At 39.6% G+C, this 25828-nt stretch overlaps 1 protein-coding gene across 7 annotated transcripts in view; it reads right to left on the bottom strand.

Annotated features, from left to right (window-relative positions):
• Nucleotides 1-25828, bottom strand: part of rerea (arginine-glutamic acid dipeptide (RE) repeats a) — a 183561-nt gene that overhangs the window by 18442 nt on the left and 139291 nt on the right. For 5 of the 7 annotated variants that reach the window (XM_041798392.1, XM_041798391.1, XM_041798394.1 and 2 more), the window contains 6 exons: nucleotides 23539-23643; nucleotides 18367-18415; nucleotides 17165-17289; nucleotides 15737-15836; nucleotides 14941-15039; nucleotides 4524-4604 (listed from right to left, as the gene is read on the bottom strand). In XM_041798392.1, coding sequence (XP_041654326.1) covers nucleotides 4524-4604; nucleotides 14941-15039; nucleotides 15737-15836; nucleotides 17165-17289; nucleotides 18367-18415; nucleotides 23539-23643 — 559 coding nt within the window. Of the gene's footprint in view, nucleotides 1-4523; nucleotides 4605-14940; nucleotides 15040-15736; nucleotides 15837-17164; nucleotides 17290-18366; nucleotides 18416-20791; nucleotides 21034-23538; nucleotides 23644-25828 lie in introns of those variants that run through there. The other 2 variants (XM_041798397.1, XM_041798395.1) reach the window with 2 other exon arrangements.

Consider the following 25828-nt stretch of genomic DNA (forward strand, 5'->3'; position numbering starts at 1 on the left):
TAAGAAACCAGCAACACATGTCTCTATGTATCAGTTCAATGTTATTTTTATGTCTCACTTTATCATCAAACTTCTTTTGTGTGATTTAAAAGAGGTAACAAAACTCATCGAGTTGACTGAGTTTTTGCAAATTGTACAGTGATAATAGAGTATATGAGATTTCATTTTTCATTGACGAGAAAGGGGGAGCGCACACAACAAACTTATTTTCTATGTTAATTAATTGTTATAAACTGCTTTGCTAACTTCATTAGATGGCTGCTATGTGTTCTTAAGACACCATTTAATGATCTAGAAATAAAAAATACACTGAGCTAAGCTTTAAGCAGAAAGTAAATCAATTCATAGCTTTCAGTCACACGACTGGTGTAGAGGCCTGAGGGGCAGAGAGATTAGGTAAGTGGCAGCTGCCATTGACCACTATGCTAAGTTGTAGCATGGGCTTTAATTTTCAATTGCTTCAAAATGATGCATGTTAACATCACCATACAGCTGCAAAAAACTGACATATAAACTCATATTGTACATTTTAGGCACCTTTAACCTTTATTCAGCACCTTCAGACACTAAGAATAGCCAAGGCCACACTAGAACTTCAGATGTGTTGACATTTAGTTAAGAATCTCACAGTTACACAGCCACAAGAATTAAAATCTACAAACGCAAAGACAGCTTGATTCATGTTGTCTGAGCCAATACCGCTGCTATTTGGGAAGTGAAGGATGAGAAATTTTCCATCATTAAAGCACAGGTGAGTACTAATTAGCTAAAATTAGCTAATTTATGGTACATAATGATTAGATTGGGGCCACTGTCAGCTGTCAGTTTCAGTGTGTATTCTTGGGCAATGATGTTTTTAAATGCAGCCACATTTTGCTTAAGTTAACTCAATATTTCATGGCTGAAATAAAAGGTGTCTCATCATTGCTACTAGAGATCATAACCTTAAGTGACAACCAGATACATTAACTTCTCTGTAGCATACAGAAATAGAGAGGCTTTCTTGTTTTCAAGTCTGCAATTTTGTAAGTCCATGACGTCAATTTTCCTTCTATTTGATGCCCTAATGGTTAGATAAAGCCCAATGTACACAAGCAGCTCGGGTTCAAATCCAGCCTGGGGCTCTTTCATTACATGTCATTCCCCACTCTCTCATCCCTGTTTCCAACTATCCACTGTCCTATCTCTCCAGTAAAGGTGAAAAGTCCCAAAATAAATCTTAAATTTTTTTTCTTGAATGTACATGAACCTACACTGAAAGGAAATGCATGACTGAAAACTGGAAAATAGTCGTGCCCCTTATAAATAGCAGAAGCCATTGTTGCGATGTTATTAGCACATTGATAATTGAGTAACATTAAATTTGCATCTTCACAACTGTACCTCTTTCCACCACTGAGCTTGAACTAATTAGTTCCAATTTTCAACCCTATATTTGTTTCGGACTAATAACAGACAGAGCTGTAGCTGATGCAAATCCCTTTGGAAAATATCATCAGTTGATGTCTTCTGCAACCACATTTAGTGATAAAAAAGTATTTATGATCTACGATTTCAGCATATTTAGTTGTTTAAACACTGGAAGCTCATATTCCATGACATCCTCTCAGGAGAGAAAGAAATGGTGGCAGCAAAAGCCAGCTGCAGACGGTCAGACGACACACCCTCTCCCCCCTCTGGGCCTTTATGTGACATTATATAAAACATTCCTGAGTGCTAGTCAGGCCTGGTGTGTTTACACAGCGCTGGGTGCTTACCCTTGGCACTGGCTGTTTTGAGCCTTGCTGGCGCTTTGGGGGCAGCACGGACAATGGGGGCTAGAGGGAGGACTAGTGAGAGACAGACACAGGCCTAGATCTTTGGATATTAGACCCTTTACATTATGTACTGAATGAAAGCGGTCCAGCCAGGTTTATGGGCACAAACTAGAGCTGGGCAATTAATCAAAAAATAATCAAAACCGACATTTAGAGCCTCTAACCGACGTAAACCTGCTATGTCAATTATTTCAATTTTTCCCTCTTTTCTAGGAAAAACTTGACCATTTACGAAAAAACATTTTCATTTCAGCTGATGTGTGTTTTTATTTGAAATGTTTCAATAAATAACTATAAATTGTTCATCTGTGGCTGTTCCTTTCAGTTGTTTGTTTTGAAATTATACAAATATTTATAGAATAAACAGAGTCAGAGGTTGGGGGTGGAATATCGTTCATCAATCATAAACCCGGTGAAAATTTCAATAAATCGTGATTTTGATTTTTGCCATAATCACCCATCCCTAGCACAAACACTCATTTCTGCTCATTTTTCCTTGTGTTTCAGAAATGAACAGCCTTTCCCTGACCTGAAATATCTTGAGATATCGTCGTGTTCAGGTTTCAGGAATGAGAAAGTAAAAAAATGAAGTTTTCCTCAGGGTACTGACTAGCATTTACTCAGATCACTCTCGACTTCAATCTCAAGCAAAGAGTGTGTTTTTTCTTTACCTGTGCGACAGCCCAAGCTTTTCAGCGTCTATTTTGAGCTAACGCTCCACATTACCCCTTCTCCTCTTCTCGCTGTTACCCTCCCCAGTCATTTTCTCCTCCTTTCATATGTTTAAAGGGCAGTTTATTTTCCATTTGCAGGGGAAAAATTAATCCGTCTCTGCTCTGTGGTGGTGGCAGGCCTGGATCCTGGAGGAGGTCTATTACCTCTCCTGCCAAGCAGACTCCCCCTCCAGGTTGAATTACATTAATACCTCCTTTATAGCCAATCAACTGGACTACTCGTATATTTCAAAACCAGTAAAAATAATTGAAGCAAACCTCCGTGCGGAAACTGTATTCATGCACTTTAATCTCTTATTCAAGAGGTTCAAATTGGTTTCGGAGGCATAAAAAATGAAGCACAAAGGAGGTGACACTAAAGAGTTATTGAGTAAAAAATATTCCATGATGTGTGTGTTCGAGGGTTAGTTATTAAGAAGCCGAGCTGACATATCCTTAGCTCAGAGCAGACAAGGAAATTAAATGGTGAGAAGTCTGACAAACACCTTTGATTTCCCTTTGATGTCTGTGTCAGCGCTGTACAGGCAAACTTCCAGCAGGAGCAGCTTCACAGACACAGAAAGGTCTGCTCTGCTTTATAAATTTATATACACATCTCAGAATGATCTCACAGCAGAGGCAAAGGTGAGGACAACCTTGAGTTAAAGAGTAAATGTTGGACTAGTTCACCTTTACTGGCAGTTATGAGATGGAGGTTAAGAATTTCCTTAGTTATAAGGATATTTTTTATGAAGCTGTAAAGTTAAAAAAGACACTCATAAATGTTAAAAATCAGCCCACAGAGGACAAACACAAAGTGCATGGGCTTTTTATGTTTAATGATCATAGTTTAATAAGGTTAACTATTGTTAATCATTGCTAGGCCAGGATTCATCACACAATCAGGTCACAAATTTGTTTGGTGCTGTTGTGTATGCACAGTAACTCATACAGTAGAGGTGTGCTGGGGTTTTCAAATCATAGAGAATTAAATCACAGTCTCTCATTCAATCCTTTTTAAAACTGACAGAAAAGGAAAGGTCTTATGCAAAAAGTTGTCCATTTATAATTGCAAAAATGATTAAAGGCACAGTAATTTGTACTGTGAATATCTGCAGAACTCAAGCACAAATCTGGACTTTCACTCTTACGTTAAATACAGGGAGCTCTGGGTGCTCAACAGCTACAAAATCTAATTTGGTAATATTTTCTTACACTGTTGAGAGTTTACGGACAGCTAGCAGGCAAAATAGAGAATAATTTCAGGTATTAGTTTAAACAAATTGCACGAAAATATTATTTCCTTAACATTAAAATCCTGTCTTTGTTCATGTTTGTGAAAATCTTATTCATGTGAATAAAAATAAGTGGTTAACCCTTCTAAAAAACACGCTCATCGCCTTAATCTCAGTTGTGTCTTCTGTCTCTGTAATTGAACTTAATCTGACATTTAACGTAAGGTATCCTCAAAAAGAAAAGCTTTTAAAGAACATAACACTTTCATCTCAGCTCACTGTGCAACCTTTTTGGAAGCCATTATGGTGAATTTTATTGTAGAAGAAGAAAAAAATACCAAAAGTGTTTGTGTAAACATGAGAATAAAAGCTGCGGCTTAGACCTGAGTTGTGCTAAAAACACACTGGCCCACATCACATCTGCACAACATGTTTACTAGTTGCTAACTCAAGGTGCTAATTAATGTTCAGCATGGCACTCGTAATGTTTCGGTGGCTGTCTATAAAGTGTGATAAGTCCTTTCTTTTCTCAGGTAGAATGCTTTTTAAAGGATGTGTGGAGGTCTGACAACACTGCAGGACATTTGCTGTCAGGCAGCATATCAACAGGCCTCTATTGAAAAGAAGACACTCTTTAAATACACACTAAAAATGTTCCCATTAGTTACAAGAAACCACATGTACCTTGTTTTAAGAAGTTCAAGGCCTGTAAACAAATTACATAAACAAAGAAAAGTCCAAGAAACAAATCATCTTACCGTTTCTTTGTTGGGCAGCAGCTCTTTCCGGATCCTGAAGAAGTTTTTGCCGAACTGTCTCAAACCTTTAATGAAGCGCTTCTGCAATTTTTCACAGAAGAGAGAAGAGAGAGAGAGAGAGAGAGAAAAGGAAGTCAGCTAGACTGCAACCGCATAAAGTAACTGGCTAGTACCACCACAAAAAACATTGTTTTCCTTTCGCTAGTCTGTGGTTGAAGAGGGTTTGATGTGTATCTAAAACCTCTGTAGTTGTTTAAAGTCGGGAGAAAACACCGTCATCGCGGGGTAAAACGAGAGAGGAAATGACAAGTAAGGCAGAAGGAGACTCTGAGATTAAACTCATATTTTTGTCCCCTACATAAACACAGTTAGATCAAGTTCTTTAACATTGAGGTGTACTATATACTAATCACATAGATTAGAACATGTTATAAAAGTTTGAAGTAATAACCAAAACTTCAGAGCTGAAAAGCAAAAAATTGCCACACTGTACATCGTAGACAGTTCCTATTTTAGTTTGGGTAATTTATTTTTTAAAGGCACAAATAGCATCATAATAGAAAATATTGACAAAGAGACTTAACAGACCAAAACAGTATGAAGACATACATTTCTACTTCATAATAGTGTTATGAAGTACAGACATTTAAATTAAAGGTGGAGACATCACTTCATCTCCGTGAACACAAAAACAACATCACAAACAAGTAAATACTGAAAAGCTGAACAACCTAAATTCATTTCTTCTCCTTTAAGAGCCACAGACCGCGAGCCAAAAAAAGCGGAGGCTGAAAACATTCATAACCAGCGGAGCAGACAACCAACAGATTTACTTTCTTGTTCCAGAGGCGAGCCCTGTTCCTCAGTGATCTCAGCCGACCGTTTCCCCCAAAGTAACTCCAGCGAAAAGCGAGGAAAGTCCTCAGAGAGCACGGCACAAATCTCTACATCCAGCCACAGGTAGAGGAGAAATTAGGGAACAAATCCACAACGACTCAGACGGTACACTGCTTTTCCCCCCGTTTTTTTATAAGCAAGAAATAGCTTGTCACTCTCTGCTCCTCCACTACAAAGGGGAAGGCTTTACATGTGATCTTTCTGCAAGAGAGCCTCTGGTTCACAGCAGGCTGGAAAACCCGGAGTGGAGTCCTGAGCTTCATGTTAGTGTGTGTTTCTCTATCCTTTAATGCTGCATGAGCAGGATTCATGTCTCTCCCCCCACACAGGAATAAAAAAGGACACTGTTTTCACCACAACTACACAAAGGCTGATGATTTAATTTAAACAGGAACTACAGCAGCCCTTTAACTGGACTCAGCTTCAGCTGAGCGCACACTCAGAGACACAAACTCAACTCGCTGGCAGCCTACGAGGGGAGGCAGGCTGATACAATTTGTGTGGAGAAAGGTCTTGGACATGGTGGAAGGAGACAAGTGAAAAGGAAAACCAGAAATGGAGTCTCTTCTGACTGTTATGGGTTCATTTTCCAGGCCATGTACAGAACATTATGTAATCACAGATTGTTACATACCCAGCTTTGGTGGGGAACAAAGGCCAAACTTACTGAAGTGAAGCAGCCAACTGCAAAACACAACTGTCTCTAAAGAGGGAAAATTAGAGGCGAGAAAAACAGACCTATCTCAACAAAAGGAATGAAGGACTGTATTTATCTCCATTATGCAGACAAACTGGATAGTCTCAAGTTTAAGAGTTTAATTGTGGGGAACAAAATGTCACAAATAGAAGTTAAACCAGACTAAACAATAAACACATGATTAAAAGCAAGCTGTAAACGAGCAGACACATGATCAGAGTATTCCCTCCTAACCATGACATGAGACAGCAGTTAATTTGCATTAATCACACTGAAGGTGTAGCTGCTGATTAACCAGTAGATGGAGCCGTCTCCAACACAAGGCGCTCCCCCACATCCAACACCAAACTCCAACCACTTGAGGGGTTAAGAGCAGATTACCATTTGGACTGTCAGTCAAATGTCCACAGAGTGACAGGAAACCAGAGGAATGTCACCGCAGTAACTTAAAGGATCAACATTGCATGATTTGTTTGAGAGGCGGTGACAAAGCCAGAGAAATATTTATTAGCAATGTTAGCTTCAAAAGTGTTTGTGGGGAAAATAATATAATGCACATATTTTTAGACCTAAAGTAGAGTTAGTCCAGCGGATAATTTAGGATAAATATCAGTGATTTGTTTAATGTCACTTGCAGCAGTTTGATGAGAAGGGCTGAGACCATGCTATGAAATCAAAATTGATGCATTTTTGCCATTTTTATTGACAGATTTTAGAAGTTTAGAGAAAGTCAAAGATGATTGTCTTTTATAGAAAGTGGCAAAGTTTTAGTTTTACATTTCCCTAAGGACAAGCCAAAAGGATGCAGATAAATAATTCTTCATATATGTTTAAAACAAATAAGAAAACAATTTAGCTTAGAGAGATCAAGAGTATTACTCCCAAACTTCTACTTTTTGAAGGCCAAAGCAGATTTTTGTTGATCTTAAAAGATACTGAACAGGAGATTTCTTTCCTTGCAGTGATTTAAGGATACGTTGAATCCAGCCAGTGCAGTTTGTACATCTGTCCTAATTATGTCACCTTAATTATGTTCCCCTACTGTACTATTTACAGTCTATCCGTCCGTCTCCATAAAGAAGCTGTGTGCTGCACGTTCCCTCTCTCTTCTCCCCCCTCCCTTCCATTTTCTTTCTCTCGCTACTCCCTCCTCCTCCCTCGCTCTTCACGTCGGCTCCAGTTTAAGGCTCCATTTCAGCTGCCTGGGCTCACTGCGCTCCAGCCCAGCTAATAAATCATCCGCCAATCTGCTCCCTGAATCGTTCTGCCCCTGCTCCTATTGCTCCAGCCCCACGTTGCTAGGCGACACAGCAGCAGAGGAGGGGCTGAGAGAACCCGAGCGAGCGAGATGGGGAGGGGGGAGACGAGCTGGGTGGAAGCCCTACCAAATGGCCATCCGCTGTGCAGAAACAACAGGCTTCTCTCTCTGAGCGTGTTCCAGAGAGCTGCCGCTTTTTAAAACCCGCCCTGAGTTTCCTCTCTGAGGCTAACAGAGTGCTATTGTGAGGCTGCAGAGACAACATATAAAAGGAAGGGGAGAACGAGAAAAATTATTCAATAGGCCATTGTTATTTGCACACTTCCTGTCTGAGAGTTGATTGTTGGGAGTTGTTAAACTGGTTTAGATAATGCAGACATATGCACAAAGATGGTATCATGATGACAAACAGAGCGCAGGCTCACACATGGAACATAATTCCTGCTAAATGTCATCCCATGAAAACACTGACGCAAGACTGGCCAACAGCAAACAAAGCCACTCTCTCTCAATACGGAGTCATTATACTTGACTGGCTGTTAAAAGCTGACCTTTTAAAGCTTGCTGTGTACAAACCCAGAGGGCTGAGGACAGTCAGCCGGACAGCCAAAACCAAAGGCTAACAACACTGCCTTCTGTTATGAAATATCAGCCAGTAATACGATTGGACACGGAGAGCAGAGAGGAAATCACAACACGCTCAAAGAAGAAAGAGCGAAACCGCAATGACAGACAGTAGACAATCCACATCCTCTTTACACTGACAGAAATCTAAGTTTAGACATGGTCAGATCTATGAAGATATTATAGAAGATAGAAGAGACTCAGGCAGCCTGAAGGTACTTGTTTTCTGTTTACCCATTAAAAACTAGGACGTTTTGCCAACTTCTAGAAGGCAAAGTAACATCCTCTGCTTCCTTTGGCTTCTACTGACACAAAAGGTGACAGGAAATTCCTGCACACACCCATCCTGTCTGCTATTTAGTTACTAAACAACCCTAAAAAGCATTGCTGGCACTGTACCATGGTGGCAATAAAATGTGCTTTTGATACTAAATCTTTGGAGGAGCAAACAGAGCTCCCTCTGCAGACGAGGGCTGTAAATGTAAAGCAGCTTGTCTGACTTTAAAATAATGTACTGCCTTCTGCAGGAGAAGCAGGGCAGCATGTTGTGTCTCAGATCTGTAGGTTTGTGTTCAGCCACTGGGGGGGCCACTGCTCTCTCCTCTCCTTCACCCCCCCCTACTAAGGGCTGTTGGCAGCCTGCTCCAGCCATCCATCAGCTGAAGACACAGCCGGAGATAAGACGCGGCACAGTGCAGCTGGCAGAGGAATAGACCTGCCGCCCCGCAGCAGTCATAGATCAGACTCCATGTTACTGACACGGTGACACACAGCACGGATGCTGCTGCTGATTGTTTATCTGGCACCTCCTGTTGGCCAATGCATTATTAGCAACATATTATTATCATTATCATATTAGGACTTGTTGAGACATGGCTCCATCCTGTCAAGCTAACAAGTGAAAGAATGTTTTGATGATCTTTGCGAAGTCCACAGGTAAGACAGGTGCAAAAGAGTCAATAAGATGATTTAACATTGAATCTGATTTGGTAATTATTGAGAATAAGTGTGTTTCAATCACTAACTCTAGATATAAAATGAATTCATCTATACACTATCAAAGGACTTAAATTTTTAATCATGATCATCTAAGAATTCCCTCCTTATTTTGTTGCACCTTGCACCACTTTTAGCACTTCAAACGTTTTTTTGTTTCAGTTTAGATTTTTGTACCATCTTATTTGTGTAAATAAGCAAAATCAAACACTGAAATTCTAGATCTCGATGCTCACTTCTGATGGTAATCAGGGCAACAGTGGAATCTTTACCTCCACCAAGGAGGTTATGTGATCAGGGGGGTTTGTTCGTTTGTTGGTTAGTTTGTTAGCAGCATAACTCAAAAAACTGTGGACTGATTTTGATGAAATTTTCAGGAAATGTCAGAAATGGCATAAGGAAGAACTGATTCGATTTGGGAGTGATCCAGATCACCATCTGGATCCAGGAATTTTTTTTAAAGGATTCTGTACTATTGAGAGATAGGGCTAATGGCAGAGGTCTGCGCTGTTACTACTTTACACCAAGAGATGGCGGACATGAGAAACTTCAATCCCAGCAGCATTTTTTGGTGCGTTTCTATTCAAAGTTTTGGAGTTTATAGAGTTTGAGAGACGCACGCCCGGTCGAGGAGACAAGTTAGAGCATAACAGAGAGAAAGACAGCAAATTGTAGTGAGAATACTCACAATGCTGGGAGGAACAGAGGAATATTCACCCTCTGCCATGACTTTCAGTCTTCCGTTGAGACCATGGGTGAGACTGTCAGTGCGTCTGTTTGGACCGGCAGGCAATGCTTCCGCCACGACAGTCCACACATAGTAAAGCCAATGCTTTGCCTCACCATGTCTCCACCCCACCGGGGAGAGAGTAACTGGCAAATTGGATTTTGGGAGTGATCTGGATCACTGTCTGGATCAAGGAATGTTTTTAAATAAATTCTTCACTATTGGGAGATAGGGCTAATGGCTGAGGTCTGCACTCTCTGAGTGCTTTTCTAGTTAAAAATGCATTTCTGATGTTTGCTGCCTTCTGTGGTACAGTAGAAACATGCAAAATTCAAGATAGCAGACTCCATGGAGGGGACCGTCCCTATGTATGACTAAATAGCTTATTCTAAGTTAACAAAAAAATAACAGTTTTATATATTTAGATGATTAAACTCAAAGTTAGACCTATTTATACATATCATGATTAATCTTTACCAAGTTTTTTCTGCTAAATGCTACTAAGCTAAATAAATCACACTGCAACTTTAAATTAAGGGTAACTGACTTCCTGTTTGGAAACAAACCTGCTTTTATTTTGAAAAGAAAAAAATCACTTATAGGTAGGTAGAAGATTACGACATGAACTTAACGATGGAAAGAGGAACTTGTAATGGATTGAAAAGGAAAATAAAGGAACCCTAAAAAAGTAAAATCTTTGATAACACAAGGTCTGGATGACTTTTGACTTGTCCACTGAGCTTTCTGATTTTTTAAGGTGAAATAAGACATTAAGGAGAAATGGTGTACTTATTTAACATCACTGAAACTGCAGAGAGAAAGAGTGCTGAAATATCACGATTACTGCATTCATGCTAACAACTCTAAATTATGAACAATTCTTAAGATTATTGGGTACAACAATTGTAGAAGATTGGCGAAGCAACAGCCCCACAACTTAAGCTGGGCTCTAATTTTACATTAGATTAGAATAAGTCTTATCAATTCTGAAATAAGTTACTAATTGTTGATATTTCTTCAGAGAATTTTGTCTTTTAGTACTTATATCTTATTCTTAGCATTAGCCTCCGATGTCTTGACATGACTGTCCTCTTTGGCTGCCTTAGTCAAGCACTTTAAAACTCAGCTTTTGAAAAAAAGTACCATAACTTAATATTATTATCTAAATTTTAAGTAATTATCACTTTATAAAGAAAGGATAGATTTAGGAAAAAATACATTCCAAATGAAAGTTTGAAATAACATCTGATTTAAAAGTAAATTCCAAAACTATTTAAGGATCATTTGTATGATTGTAATGAGTATTTCTGAAAGGCTTAAAACTAAACAAAACTAAATGTGTTGATAATGCTGCATTCTGTTAATATGACAGGCATGTCTACATTTCCAGTACTAACTGTGCAAATAATAAATAGATTATAAATATTAACTTACAAAATTGCCTCTGAGAAAAACTTGAGTCCAACGATTGGAAAGTATGTGCTCATTTTAATGGAAAACATGAATCCTTACTGAACCACAAAGCAGCAGCAGCCACAGCCCCTGACAAAATCCCTTAAAACTATTTTTGCTTAATAACTTAAAAAAAAAAAAACAATTTTTTAAAGGCATACATTATTTCAAAAGTTGTTACTTATAACTTGCCAGTAAATTATGGTTTCATGCCTTAAAACAAGTGCTTCTTTGGCTAGATAAACTATTCTGATTTGTAACATTACTGTTATTTTTGCAGACAGTAAAACTGTGATTTTCACCTAAAGTACTTTTTGTACCTGGTTTAAAAAGATTTTTTTTTTCCACTGAGACTATTGAACAATCAAAAGAATGTAAGGAGTGTTTTTGTCGAGCAGGGAACATTGATTTGGCTGCTGATAAAACACAAAGCCACTGTGGCGTGAGACTGACTCTTTCAGTTAGACATTAGAATAAAACAACAGTGCTTTTTCATGTCTGCCTGTCTGGAGTTCCACTCTCCTATAACTGGAATGTTTTGGGGAATTTAATTTCTTCTTTGTATTTCAGAACAAATCAATGATGATATATGGTTTTTACTTCTAATTCAATATTTAAAACTTTTTACTAACCAAAATTTATCATGTTTATATGATGCTGCAACCACAGAGAAGTACTATCAAAATCTAGAAGTATAACCTCAGTCAAAGAAAAGTGATGTTAAGTTATTTTTGTACCAGTAAAAAAACAATAAAACATTCTGCTGTGCAACATTATCACTTCCTCCTCTGCAGAAATGAAAAGAGCTTATGAATGATGAGGATGTCAGTGCTGTTATTCTTCCGTGGGATGTGTGATATTATTAACATTTCTAGAATTAGCAAGTCAAGGCAAGATTATGTGCCATGAGGCAGCAGCTGCAGGTGGGGAGGAGAGAGCTTGGATGGTGTGGGGTGGCAAAAGAAGTCAAAGGGGGAGGGGAGGGTGACAAGAAACCCTGCAGACAGGCTGATTCTGTCACTCCAGTGGCACCCACTGTCACTTTTATTCATGTCCCTGAAAGAATGCAGGGGTGGGGTGAAAAAAAAGAGCAAGCAGGGATAATGAAGCTGCGACTGGAAGGGGCAAGATGGTGGATGAATGGGCTGATAAATAAAGAGCAGCGAGGGCTGATTTCTGTGAGTGCGTCAAAGATGGAGCTACATTTACACCTGTCCCTCAAGGCTGCAGGACTGAAAAGGCACAACTGGTGATCTGATCTCAGAGAGTTGTGTCCTTGTAAGTCCAGAGAGAGGCAGAGAGTTTGTGAGGGGCAGGTGGTGCACAAAAAGACCCACGGACCCTGATCCAACATGTTCTGGACACGCAGACAGCTCCTCTCTCCTGTTACATAATGCTGTCAGAACATGATGAAACTGTGAAAGTGTGGATGTAGTAACTTTGATTCATGTCAGAGCATAAATTAGCTGTGCAGAGGATTACACTGCATTAATTCCATGTTATTGCTGTAATAATTCTTTCACAGCATATTCATTTTTAAGTTCTTAGAAGCACTTATTTCTAAGGTCTACTCCACATGTTGGTTTTTTTAAACAGATGGTTAAAAAAGCTTCATTTGGGAAAAAAGGTCTAGGATAAATTTTAGAAACTCTTTATGTATGGAACGGGGAAACTGAGCACTGTTTTATCCTCTGTTTGATGCCACTGGTGTGGGATGTCTTCACTTTCTTTCCATGCCAGTGGCGAATGTCAAATTTGCTCTGTTGAGAAGTTGTTGAGAACACACACAGGGTTTAAACACCTGTTAAGGTTAACTGAGCCAAAGTAATGAAATTCTTCTCCTCCATTTTCGACAAAAAGTCTCCCCAGCACTTTATGAACCTTCAAGTCTCTTTATTATAAACTGGTGAACTCAACTGGTTAGTGAATCAAAATAAACCTAAATGCAGTACCTTTGAATCTGCCTTGAAGGAGGAGGAGAGGAGGACTCTGTCATGTCTGCAGCTGTGTCGTAGCATGCTAACAGTTATTCTCAGATTCCAGACAAAGTCCATGCTCTTTATCAGCTCTTAAGTGCTATGAAAAGAGCTCCCAAACTTTGTAGTGGGTCTCATCAGTTAAAAAATTAATCCAATGCTAAAGTCCATGTTTAAATCCGCAGGATAGACTCCAATTAGTGCATTTCCACGAGCAAACTAACAGTATTATGTGTTCAAGGTCGGCTGGGAAATTTGAAAATTAGACTTGTATCAATATCTCAATAAAAAAAAATAAATGACCTCTTATTGCAAAATTTATTACATTATTTTTATTCATAAAAAAACCTTTTGGAAGGAGGCTGCAGCAGTATTTTATTTTTTCTAAATGTAAAAAAAGCTTGGAATGACAGAGCCTGAACTGTAGATGCTGCAATTTAGACAATGTGTACAAGGGATGTTTTCAAGTTCCCAATTAAGAAAAAGAAATTGTTTTGTTTGGCTTGATTAACTTACCGAAAACATACCAACATTTTTTTCTTACTGTTAAATCCCCTTATATATGTGTCATAAGGAGATTTAAGCCACACAAAAGATATCATGTTTCTCCTTCACCCTATCATGTAACCATGATGTCAAAAGCTAACTTCAGTTAGAATGAACAAAGATTAAAAACAAAAAAACAAAAAAAAAAAAATGCCCCCCCACCCCCTTTTCAGAAATGCCAATGTAAATGAATGAAGGAACTGATCCATAATCTGTCACTTTAACTTTCACATTCAAGCCCATTCAATTCTCCTTTTACATGCCATCAGCCTGCTGTAGTGGAGTGCAGTTTTCATGTCTGCTCCATCCTGACTCTGACCGTCTTCACATGGCAGTTTATCATGCATAAATAAAGGCAAACTCATAACTGGTCCACCAAACGATGTCTGACTTAATTTGTTGTGATTTGTTGCGGTCCTGCCGTGGGCTCTGGTATTATTTAAATATGCCTTGCACATCATGTTCAATTACATAAATCATCTACTTCTTCTTCACTGAATCTGATCTGCTGGATTCACAGCTCAACAAAAGGCTGCTGCAAGCTTTAGAATTAGCAAGCGTTACCAAAGAGGGAAAAAAGGATGGTTCACCCAGAGAGGAGGAAATGTACCAGATGAGTTTTAGAGATGGAAACTTGTGTTTTTCTACCGTTATAAAAGGGAGATCATATACAAACACTAAGAGCAGTGTGCCATGAAGCATCAAGGCAGAGGCTGCAGCTCTCACTTGTTTTGACACGTTGTTATCCTGCACTTTCATTTCCCTCCTCCCCGCTTATGATGGGGTCTGATCGTGGAGAAGGGCTGCCATTTTCTGCTTCCAGCCCTTCAACAGCTGCTCTGAAATTCACATCTAAATTCAAATGGAGGCTAACATTACCAGCCCCTCAATCTTTTTCCCTTTTTCCAGGCTTCCATGCTAAAGATTTATTCTGTGGCTGATAAACAGGATGCAGCTGCTCTTGGGCCTTGGAGGAGCTGGAAACTGGCGAGAATTTTTTTACTGACGTCTTGTGAGACTGAGCCATTGGCCTTGTTTTAACTCTCTCAATAGCTCCCTCTAAAGACGCAAAGCAAGCTCTGACAGACAGAAGCTATCAATACAAGAAGTACAAGGACCCCAATAAGTCAAACAAAACAAAATAAGAAAACAAAAGATCACTTTGCTGTGTAATCCATCTGAAGATCTTCACCTTTCAAATCATCATTTTCTAAAGCATTTGTACATTTTTTATATTTTCTTACCACTTCATCTTCAGACCAGCACTTCTCAATCAGTTTGGGTACAGGCTTCTTCACTAGACGCTGGAGAGCTTTTCCTGCATCATAGCTGCTCTCGTGAAGCTGAGGACAATCAAAAAATATCGGCTTGTTAAACCTCTGATAAAAAAATGCTCTGAAGTCTTAACAAGGAAACGTTCAGTAAGGTGATTGAAATTTTTCTTCTGCCAATTTCTTTAACTCATAGTTTACCCAGGGATTACTGAGTATGCTACCATAGATCTAAGAGCATCACAAGATATGCTGTGCTAAAAGAGCCATGAACCCACATGGAAATAAACAACACATCGACAAGGCAATTGCTGTGCAGCTTTAAGCTCCGTGTCACATTCAAATTGGGGAAACAGGCAGCGCTGGAGATCTCCCTCCGAGAATAAACAAGCATCGCTCATTGGAATTGCAAATGCAGAGGAAGGTCGAGAGACAATGACCTGCCCGCTATGTTAATTTTCCACTTTATAGAGTCAGAATATAAATGCCCTGTTTATGATGATTCTAATCTCTTTCTTATGCCTGATTCCTCAGTATTCATTACCATTGTGACGGACAAATCTCTCATTACGACTAATGTGTTGTAAGCCTCTGAAACTGGGTTTACCACAGGGGGCTGCTCAGCTGGCTCAGGGGGCGTTATCAGTGCCCATCACAGTGTAGCAAAGTCAAAGCTAAACAACAAATAAACCAAGGCAAGCGAACAAAAAAAAAATCTGTTTTGCATATGTTGGAATTATGGAAAAAGGACTTTCTGATGATTACTTACAGTGTTAAGTGCGTTTAATGTAGTGTCATCTCGAGAGGCTGCTAGACACCCATCTTCTGTTGAGCCTCCGTCACACATTCCTGCAAAGGCAGCCATGCTCCTGTGGACACAACATTTATAAAATCAGCATTTTGGCCCTTACTTAATTGTTTTCTCAAAGCATTTTAGATGATTTGTTGAACCATAAAAGCACAGATTAGCATTTTAAAAAGCTAATTTTATGCAGACATGCAGCATGACAACAGTCTAGAGATACACCACATATGAAAATTAAGGACTGACACCGATGCTTAAGATAACACTGTAGCTGATAGTGACTTCTGTTTTACCACTCCTGGTGTAAGACTCCCACTCTGGCAACATTTCTCTTAAGTTTAACCACGATAACAGACTAGAGTTTGTCCAGGAAGGAACTTCTTCTGCCCGATAAAAAGATCTCTTACATGATTTAGCAGTAATGTATACAAGATGCCAGCATTAAATTGAGTGGAAACAACAGATGAACATTGGCCAGATACCCGCTTGTGTCACATTATTTGCCAGTGTTGACAACATGGTCCGATATTAGCTGATACCAGTGTTAAACCAATGTGATCTAGCTATAGCCATAACCTAACAAACAGACTGGCCAACATTAACAGCACTGGTTGAGGGAAAGCAGCAAAGAAATATACCTTTTTAACAAAAAGCTGGCACTTTGGTTGTTTATGGAGGCAACTTAAGTCCATTATCGGACCATTCATTAGTTAAAAAAAGATATGCAAGTATTACAATATGTATCTTTTGCTTACAGATTCTTGGAAGATGTTAAAAAATTCAGCTTTGAGAGGAGATAAAACTGAGATAAAACAGTCATCCGCAGATGCGTCTTTTTGCAACATGCATATAAAAATACTCCTCTTCTACGCATATCAGTCTTTAAAAAACATGTTACATAGCCCCATACGTACTTCTAAAGTGTTCCAATCAACAGCATGAATAGAGATGCAGCACAATATGGGTGTTAGTAATACTTTAGCACTCATTAAACTATCAAAAGGCTAAAACCAGTCTGATGGAAACACCGTCTGTCATAAAGTGACAGATTGTGATTAATTACACTGAGTCCTGACTACATCATAACACAGAAAGCTGTTAACACATATCACTTTCACTGAAACAACATGTCAGGGAACACTGATAAATGATATAATCCCGTGATACAACACCTGATGAAGTGTAACTCTAATAAGAAGCATTGAAATACCACTTTGAGGATGAGAAATAAGCTGAGGTACGGAAACGGGTAGGCAGGAAATTACTGATTCTGCTCTGTAGATGTCCATCTTACATCTAACTTTATACTCACCAGAAAGAGTTTTCCTTGAACTTGTGTGGTTAACCTTACAACCCTGACAGGTCTGTACTCTAGTGATTCTTTAGTCTCACCTTGCGGCTCTGAGGTACATGAGAAGATCACAGTCATTGACCCCTGGCATCCAGACCAGCTCCTCATTCTCGGTAACGGCCTGGCCACCAGGAGAGGGGAACGGCTGCAGCTCGGGGAGCTTGGCCTAATTAGGTTGAAGGAAAAGGAGAGGGACAGATGGTGTCACACTACAAATAGCATACAAGCTAGGAGAAAATATCAGCTATCAACCCGCTGTCATCAACTTTTCCCCGGGTGGTAGAAGGGGGGAATGGGGACAGGTTACAGTAACAACAATTTAGTATGTTAACACAACACTATGTGTAGAACTCGGCTGAATTTCTCTTTGTTCAACACTTCAAATGAACATGTTTGTCTCATTACATTAAATGTTTTTAAAAGGATTTAGTATGTAAATACATGGCAGATAGTAAAAAAATAAAATTAGAGCAAAAACACACAAAGTTCTTGAACACATCAAGGAATGTTTCATGACTGCTAAACAGAACAAATTAGCACTTCACAAGTTAATGGCAGAAAAATCAATGCTAAGTTCTGCATAAATAAATAAGTAATCTATTTAGAGGATCTTGATTCTTGTTATGTAACTACCTTATGAAATTACAGCTGCTGTCTTGTTATGAGCTTCAATAGAGGAAGTCTAAAATGAGCAGCATGTTAAAATTAATGTCTTTGAAAATAAATGGTGGAAATAAATCACAAACTTGTTTTAAGTAATATTTTAAAGATACATCTTTGGGATTTTTATGTGTTTATTTTGAAATATTGGGCAGTACTAGTTGGAAACAGGGATAAAAGAGTGGGGGCAAGATATGTGGGAAAGGAGCCACAGGCCAGAGTTGAACCAGGGCCTCCAGCCCACATGGGGGGGTACCTAACCATGAGGCCATCCGCGCCTCATACGCAACTTTTTTTCTATCAAATTATATTTATCCTCAAACATACCTCTGATGTTTTAATTGTTTTTTTCCTGATATAAAAGGGTATCATGAATTGGACTAAATGGAATTGCTGAGATAAGAAAAAATGTGTCCAACTTCATCTAATTGTGAATTAAACATACAATAAATCTATTTACAACTGTTTTAAGAGTCATTTTGGTATTTATTTATCATGAGGCTGTGTGTGCTTTTCAACTCTCCCTAACATAATCAACTTATAAATGAACCAGAAGCATCTCACAAGTTGAACAAGGACTTACTTGGTGACTAGGTCCCACTCTGATTTCCCCTTGTGTGCTGTTAAGTCGCCTGAGAAGACACAAAAAGAGAAGATTTAAACAAAATATTTACCAGTATTTGAATTCAAGTCTAGTTGAGGGATACATGATGCATTTGAACCTGTTGAAATAGATGCTACAGTACTACAGTACAAAGTTACAACTGTATAACAAAACAGAATGAAGCAGGGTACAACAAAGAGAAAGAAGAGATCAAAAAATAACAGGTCCTTTCACGAAATATAGTACAGGCGCACAGGGAACTGTTTTATAATTTTCTAAAAGAATATCATGTTCTTAACATTATTTTGTGCTTAATTGTAAAAAGGCAAATAAAGAATATTCTTCTATCACCTGCTGCATAGTGAACTGAGCACATTTGTAGGCCCGATGCTGTGGGTGCAGCAATAAAGCAGAACCCCCTAAAAGGGGGGGGGGGGGGGGCAGGGCGAGAGCCTCTGAAAAGGTTGCTGGTGCAAATGTTGGTAGCCATAGCAACTGCAATTTAATAATAGTGTTCCGAATCTCCAGCTGCAGCGGATTAAAGAAAATGACAAGATGCTCCTTTTGAAAAAGCCTTTCCCTTCGTTGCCTTGGTAACAGCGCTGATTTTTCATAGAGCCAAGTGTGGGGCTGCCCAGAATCTGTCAGCGTGATTTGCACCCGGAGAAGCTCGCACTCCATCACTGAGACCTGAGAGGAAACCTGAGAGGCTGCAGCCCTCTGGTCTCTTTACAAAACCCCTCTGATGGGTACATATTTAAAGCCCTCTACCCCATCTTAAAAAGAGCCTCCTCTCAGACGAGGGAGGGAGGGATTCTGGTTGCTATGAACTATGGCTGACAGAAACAGTGGCACAGACTTTCATCAGCATTGGCCAAAAACTGTCTGATGCTCAAAAGCATGTAGAAACACTTTGTTTCAATTAGTGGCAAACATTTTGAGAAGTAAAAAAAAAAAAACAAAACAAAAAAAAAAAAAACTTAAGAAACCTACACAAGTGATGAATGGTGCTGATTGATATCAATGATAGTAGTCTGCTACATCATTAAGGGTTAAATTTAAGATGTTATAATGTTTTCATTATGATTTATCCTTGACTTTAGGATGCTCTTGCATGAATGTTTGCCTAAATTCAGGCTTCAACTATCAAAAATGGTGAGTATACTAAGGGGGTGTGAATTCTCCTGCTGAGAAAGTTCCACAAATGTGTTCTTGACAATGTGCAGGTCTGCTGTGCGTTTGGCAGGAAGCTCTGGGGATGACAAATGAGCACAGGCGCGCCTGTGTCTAAAGACAGCCATGTTTTACTCAGGCAAATCCTGTGAGCAGACATTCAAATGGAACGCTCAGGTCCTGAGAGAGGAGGCAGAATACAGATGTGCTGCTGCAGGAGAAAATACATAAAGACTGCAGGAATCCAGAACAAGCACAGAACTAAAAACAATCAGAAAAACAACAAAATCATAACAAAACAAAACTGAAACATACATGTTATTAATTCCCACTGACAAAAATGTAGCTAAGAAAGGCATTAATGGAGCTTAAAAGTCATCAGTTATAATTGCTATCTTGTAATAATAAGCTGCATAAAGCCTGCTGCTGAGAACATTAAACAATGTAAAACATGCCCAGTTGTTTCACACAACAAGTTCAGCTCTAACTCAGCATTAGCACACAATCTTGTCAAATACTTACAGGCTTACTCATTAAACCCAAACAACAGCCTGACAGTCTGGTCAACTTTGTGTGTGGGCAATCAAGGATAACCCCGCCCCCCACTATCAATTTCAGCCAATCGTGGCGCGACTCTGTGGCACACTGACATAATTGCAGCGCAGCAAAAACAAACCCAACAGCGTGGTATTTGGGTGCCGTGACAAAAAGCGTGTTCATATCAGAGCTGTCTGCAGAGCCGGTTGAGCTTTTGCGCGCAGAGCTGGATCGCTCCATACGCCATGTCATCCCGATTGTAAACAGGAGCAGCAAAATGGAGCCAGGGCAGCGTCTCACCGGTTCCTACAGACACGCTGGGTGCACTTTCACCAGCTTTATACTCACGGATTGATCACAAGCATCATGAACTCATCATGACTGCATAGAATAACATGTTAATGAACGTGTGTTTAAACGGTGTTCCTATCAAGGTGGCGCAAACGCGTTACGGTATGTGATCTGCAGTGACAGCATGCATGTTCATTCCTGCAGCTACAGACACTATGTTCACTCTCGCTTTCATGGTCGGCAGCACGAAAACAGCCGGTACACTAAACGACAGCAACGCGGACACATTGCAAATATCACACTTTTATCCGACCGCTGGAGAGCCATTCATGACAATAAAAGGAGCCAAGCGCTCGCGCAAAACGGCACGAGAAAGCACGAGAATAAATGATCGCAGACCTACCTCCGGGAACTGAACAAATCGTCCATTTCTGACATCGAGCCCTAAGGTTTGGGTGGTGACACTGTGAGTACAATGCTCGTTGGATTTGACTCCCCTCTCCCACCTATTTCTAGGTGCTCAAAATGGAGAAGCACGCATTCGCTCCGGAGAGGTGTTCACTGAGCTTGTGCTGTGACCTCAGCCTGCACGTAACAGCGTCGCGAGCTCGGCTCACTGCTCTGTAGACACTACTGAGCATGTGCTGCGACCTCACACGAGCACACACACGCGCAGACACACACAGGAGCAGACGCACACGCATGCAGGATACGGAATTCATCTCTCCTCGTATGTCTGCGCCATAATAAACAGCGGAGAAATTGCAAGGCTGCAGACACCCCGCTCAGAATACCAAACGAGCAGAGGAGGGAGGGAGAGGGGGGAGACGGGGACTGAACAGGGCCGTCAAAGAGGGGGCTCCCTGCTCACAACACTCTGAGCCAATACCATGGACAGCTACCTTTGCAACACGTGAAACATCCCAAACATCAGCAGTACCAAGTATCACTGAGGATTATCCGTTTTATTTGCTCATCAAAAATCGTCACATGCAAAAAACGAACCAACTTCTCACTCAGTATTTGCTTGAAGTGGTGGGACGACGACAGATCATTCACTATATGACTTACTAATATGACAGAAACTTCAGTTGCCTTTTAAATATTGAGACAAGCATGAAACCAGTATCTATGTAACAGAAGGCCAACCATGTTCATTTTTTAAACAGGAGGCATTCAATGAGTGCTGATACAGAAGAAACCTGGCATTTTTCACCATACACATCATTTCCCTGTAGGTTTTCTTTATGTCTAAATCAAAGTTACACCTTTTACAGACGTTTTTACACATGCAATTTCAGTAGACTCTTACTTGCATAACCCAACAAAAGACACAGATACCTGCTGTATTTCAACATCATTGAGCTTTATGCATTACTCATTGTTTCCCCATTATTAATTCCAACTTGCCAATGACACGTAACACAATTACAAAAGCAATAGGAGATTTTACAAGCTTATTCTCCACAAATATGCCACATTAGGACCATTCTTTGTACACTGATTACACTCACAGCAGAATGAGTAGAAAGCAATGCATTAATACACTTTTATTTTTCTCATATCTTTATGGAAGACAGGAGTGAAGGGCTGTCAGTAGAGGGACAGTGAGGTGTAAGACCTCAGAGGTATTTGGGGTGACAGTTTTATTAAAGCAATCTTTACTGAAATCAACCTGTTTTTTAAACAAGTCCAAAATAAACATCCGAGCCTTCAAGCAACTGGTGGTTGTTGTAAGATCACTTGTCCATTTTACAAACTGGACTGTGATTTGGAGAATAAACCTAGCTGTTAGTTCAATTTCAACTGTTCAGGACCATGACCTGTTTACACGGCAGTCTGGAGGCCATTTCAAAGTGTAATGTGAACATCCAAACAAAAAATCTCATCTGAGTAAAAACATAAACTCAGAATTGAGAATTACGGCTGGAGTGTGAACACAGCCTTGGTATACCATGTATGTGCATGAGTTTTATGCTAATCCTCTGTGAAACTGCTAAAAGTTATAACACAAATGCTTTTGATCCTGATAACTGGATGTAATCATGATTTGCCTATAATCAGACCTGGATTGGTCATGTGGCATCCCAGGCATTTTCCAGGTGGGCTGACACTCTTTGGGGCCCAATATGACCCCCCCCCCACTCCCTTTTACGATATGTTTTCCTGAGCTTAGAAAAACAGCAGATTCTAAAAAGTACACTACTAACTAGTAAGATATGGTAGTAGAAATAGGTTAAGTACAAATAGAAAGTACCAACAAAGCTAAATCAAAGAAGAACTGACACAGTATCTAAAATCAAATTTCTATTTATTCACATTATCTCAGTAAATTTGATTAATTCTAATGAACAGTGAATTTATTATTTAAAATACTCATATATAACATGGACCTATGTAACTTAAAATTATAATTAACCATGGCAGATATACTGTTTTAAATAACTGCTCAGATGTCCTCCTACTTCAGTAGGAAAATTATTATTGTTATCCTCCATGCTCACCTTTGTCCACAAGACAATCGGTGAAAACAGAGCATTAGATGTGATGATGGCACTGAACTATGTTATAGTTCAGAGGTACAAAGGAATGGTGTATACAGTTAAGTCATATTTGACCAGCTATAAGAGGCCACCTCAAGCCAAAAAATGCCATGGCCAGGTTTTTTTTTCCCCAGTCCAGCGTTGCCTATTGATGTAATCAAACAACATTCAATACTACTGGAAACTATAAAAATTACAATTCAGGATGTTACTCCTGTATCATCAGATTCTTAAACCTACACTATGATGGCACTAATTTAAGCTTTAACATGTAGTCTTAAATCCAAACTGAAATTACTCAGTTTAATTACTCATTAATCAGAACTTAGGGCATTAATTAATGATTCAAATAAAGGGAAAAATGGAATTAGTATTCACATATTATTTTGAAAATCTACTGTTAGGATCATTATTCCAGCTATGAAACAAAAAAAACTAAATATAAACAAGCTCTAGTCTGCAGATTAACAGATTTTTTGTGTTGTGATTTTGTTAAATTTTCATAGTAGGATGTCAGTCTTTGTGTAGTTGACCAGAATTTCTGACCTGTGGGAGGATTATATTGGTAATGGTATCAGTGGAATAAAATGGACAGTAAGCTCCTCACCTGGTCTCGGGGTTATATCCGAGGATATAGAAAAAGGAGTCGATGCGGGCTTTGAACTCCCTGGCAGCAAAAATGTCAGAGAAATGGGAAATGTTGCATTTCCCCCTGTGGGAGAGAAGACAAGCTTTATTAGACAACAGCTACATGACAAAGTGATGCCCAGGCAGGAGCAGACAAAGGCCTAATTAGACGCTCTCTGGGTGCTCGTCTGTTGGAGGTGACAAGTACAGCAGCAGGTATCTCGTGCCTGTCAGTGCCTGCTGACTCCATAGACATCAGGCTCTGGCTATTGAACCCGTACGCACCAGCAGAGTATGTCAGCTCTGCATCGTCATGAAGACTTGGAGACAGAAGCTGCAGAGATCTAGAAGGGAATTCAACCTGCGTGTTTCTCTACTCAAACGATTACCCCCCAGTGAGCAGAGAAGACCACGTCTCTGACCACATCTTGATACCATTTCCTGTTTCGAGCACCCTGGTGTCTGGCTCTATCAAAATAACAGACATCACAACCATACAAAGCTGGGCTGCCATGCAGAGAAATAGTATCTTCCTCCTCCTGAAAAGATTAAAGGGCGTTGAGGAGGGCTGTCTTTCTGAGAGCTGCGGCATTACAGCATCCCGCTGGAATTCTCTCCCGTTTATCTGAAGCCTGGAGAATAAGTCAAATCAAAGGGTGCACTATGCTGCTAATTTGCCCTGAAATCAGTGGTTTCTGAGAGACGTGCCTTTGGCTGCCCGCCGCTGTGCTGCTCACAGATGGTTTTGGTTAAAGAAAAGGGGGAGGTGAGAGGTGGAAGGGGTGGGAGAGGTGGTCAGACATGAATAGAAGAATAGACAGACACAGGAAACACAGAATGAACTCATAATATCCGATTTCACACCAAGAAAATGATTAAACCTGGATTACTTTCTCCTGACTTACAGAGCACAGAGAGAGTGTTAGGGCCATCACTGTTCCATCCTGTCACAACAAGAGCCCCATTTTTGCCATTGAACACAGTGTCACACGTCTGACTTGTATGTTTACATCGCTACACATCTGCTCTATTTCAACTGCAGCTGTTACAGCAGAAACACACGGTATGTTTAAACTTGTTAATGTCGGATAGGACTGAACAAGTAAAATAGAGTGATTGCAATGTTGAAACTGTGCAGAAAAATACATTTCTATCAGAACAAACAGTATAGGGTCCTCTTGTCAGGCAAGTAAAGTGTTCTAGTAGCCTCTAAAGTTTTCTTTCAACCCTCATCTGAAATCTATGTTGATGGCTTTAAGATTCAAACTACTGTGCCACTGCTACCTGACGAGAAAAATGTAACACATTTAAGCCTTTACCCCTTACTCTTATTACAGTGACAACATTTCTAGAATTATAATAATATTAATGAGCAGTGTTGGGTAGCATTACTTTTGAAAGTAACTCATTATATTACTGCATTACATACTGAGAAAAGTAATTTGTTGCGTTACTGCATTACCTACTAAAACTAACAAACTTTTGTTCCAGTTGCTACAGCCAACATTTAGGCCTGGTCCACACATAGGTGGGACTTTCTAAAAGAGATTTTTATGCGCATGCGTGCACAAGATTAACACTTTTGTTAACGACAGAAGTATATGAAGGTTACTGCCGTTTCTTACAACAACAATAAAATAAACCACCAACATTAAATGTTTGGGTGAAACCCTGTATGCGTTGGTGGGACAACTTTGAAAATATAATGGTCATCACAGAGAGAATTTTTTTACACGTCAAGGACACAGAGAAGGACAGACTACTATTGACCTGGTGCGCTATATACACCATGTAGTTTTTGCATTTACAAGTGTATAAAGATGTTTTTGAGAACGTAGCACATGTAGATGTGATTTTTTTTTCTTTCAAAACAGTGAAGGAAAACTGTTTCCAAAAATACTCACTTGCAAATTTTGCAAGTCAGTGAACAGCTGGAGCTAATTTAAATTTAGCACATAAAGTGAGGAAATTTGTATTTGGTAGATTATTTCGTTGTTGTAACCATGCTTGTTGGCAAAAAAAATCTTTTACTGTTGGAAAGTCTGGAAATCTTCTCTGCCAATGCTAAACAGCTTATTTTGCCATTGACTCTTGTTTGGTGTTGTTTGGTGGATTGGATAATTAAAGTCTGAATAAGCAAGACATATTGGGAATTTAACAACTGATTCTTTAAACAAACAGGAGCCTCAGTAGCGTGTGGAAGAACCACACACAGTCACAACAACCTGGCACCTTTTCCTCATGCTGGCAGGCCATTCTATCCTGTCCAC

The sequence above is a fragment of the Cheilinus undulatus genome, linkage group 11 (genome assembly GCF_018320785.1).
Source record: "Cheilinus undulatus linkage group 11, ASM1832078v1, whole genome shotgun sequence".
Lineage (NCBI taxonomy): Eukaryota > Metazoa > Chordata > Actinopteri > Labriformes > Labridae > Cheilinus > Cheilinus undulatus.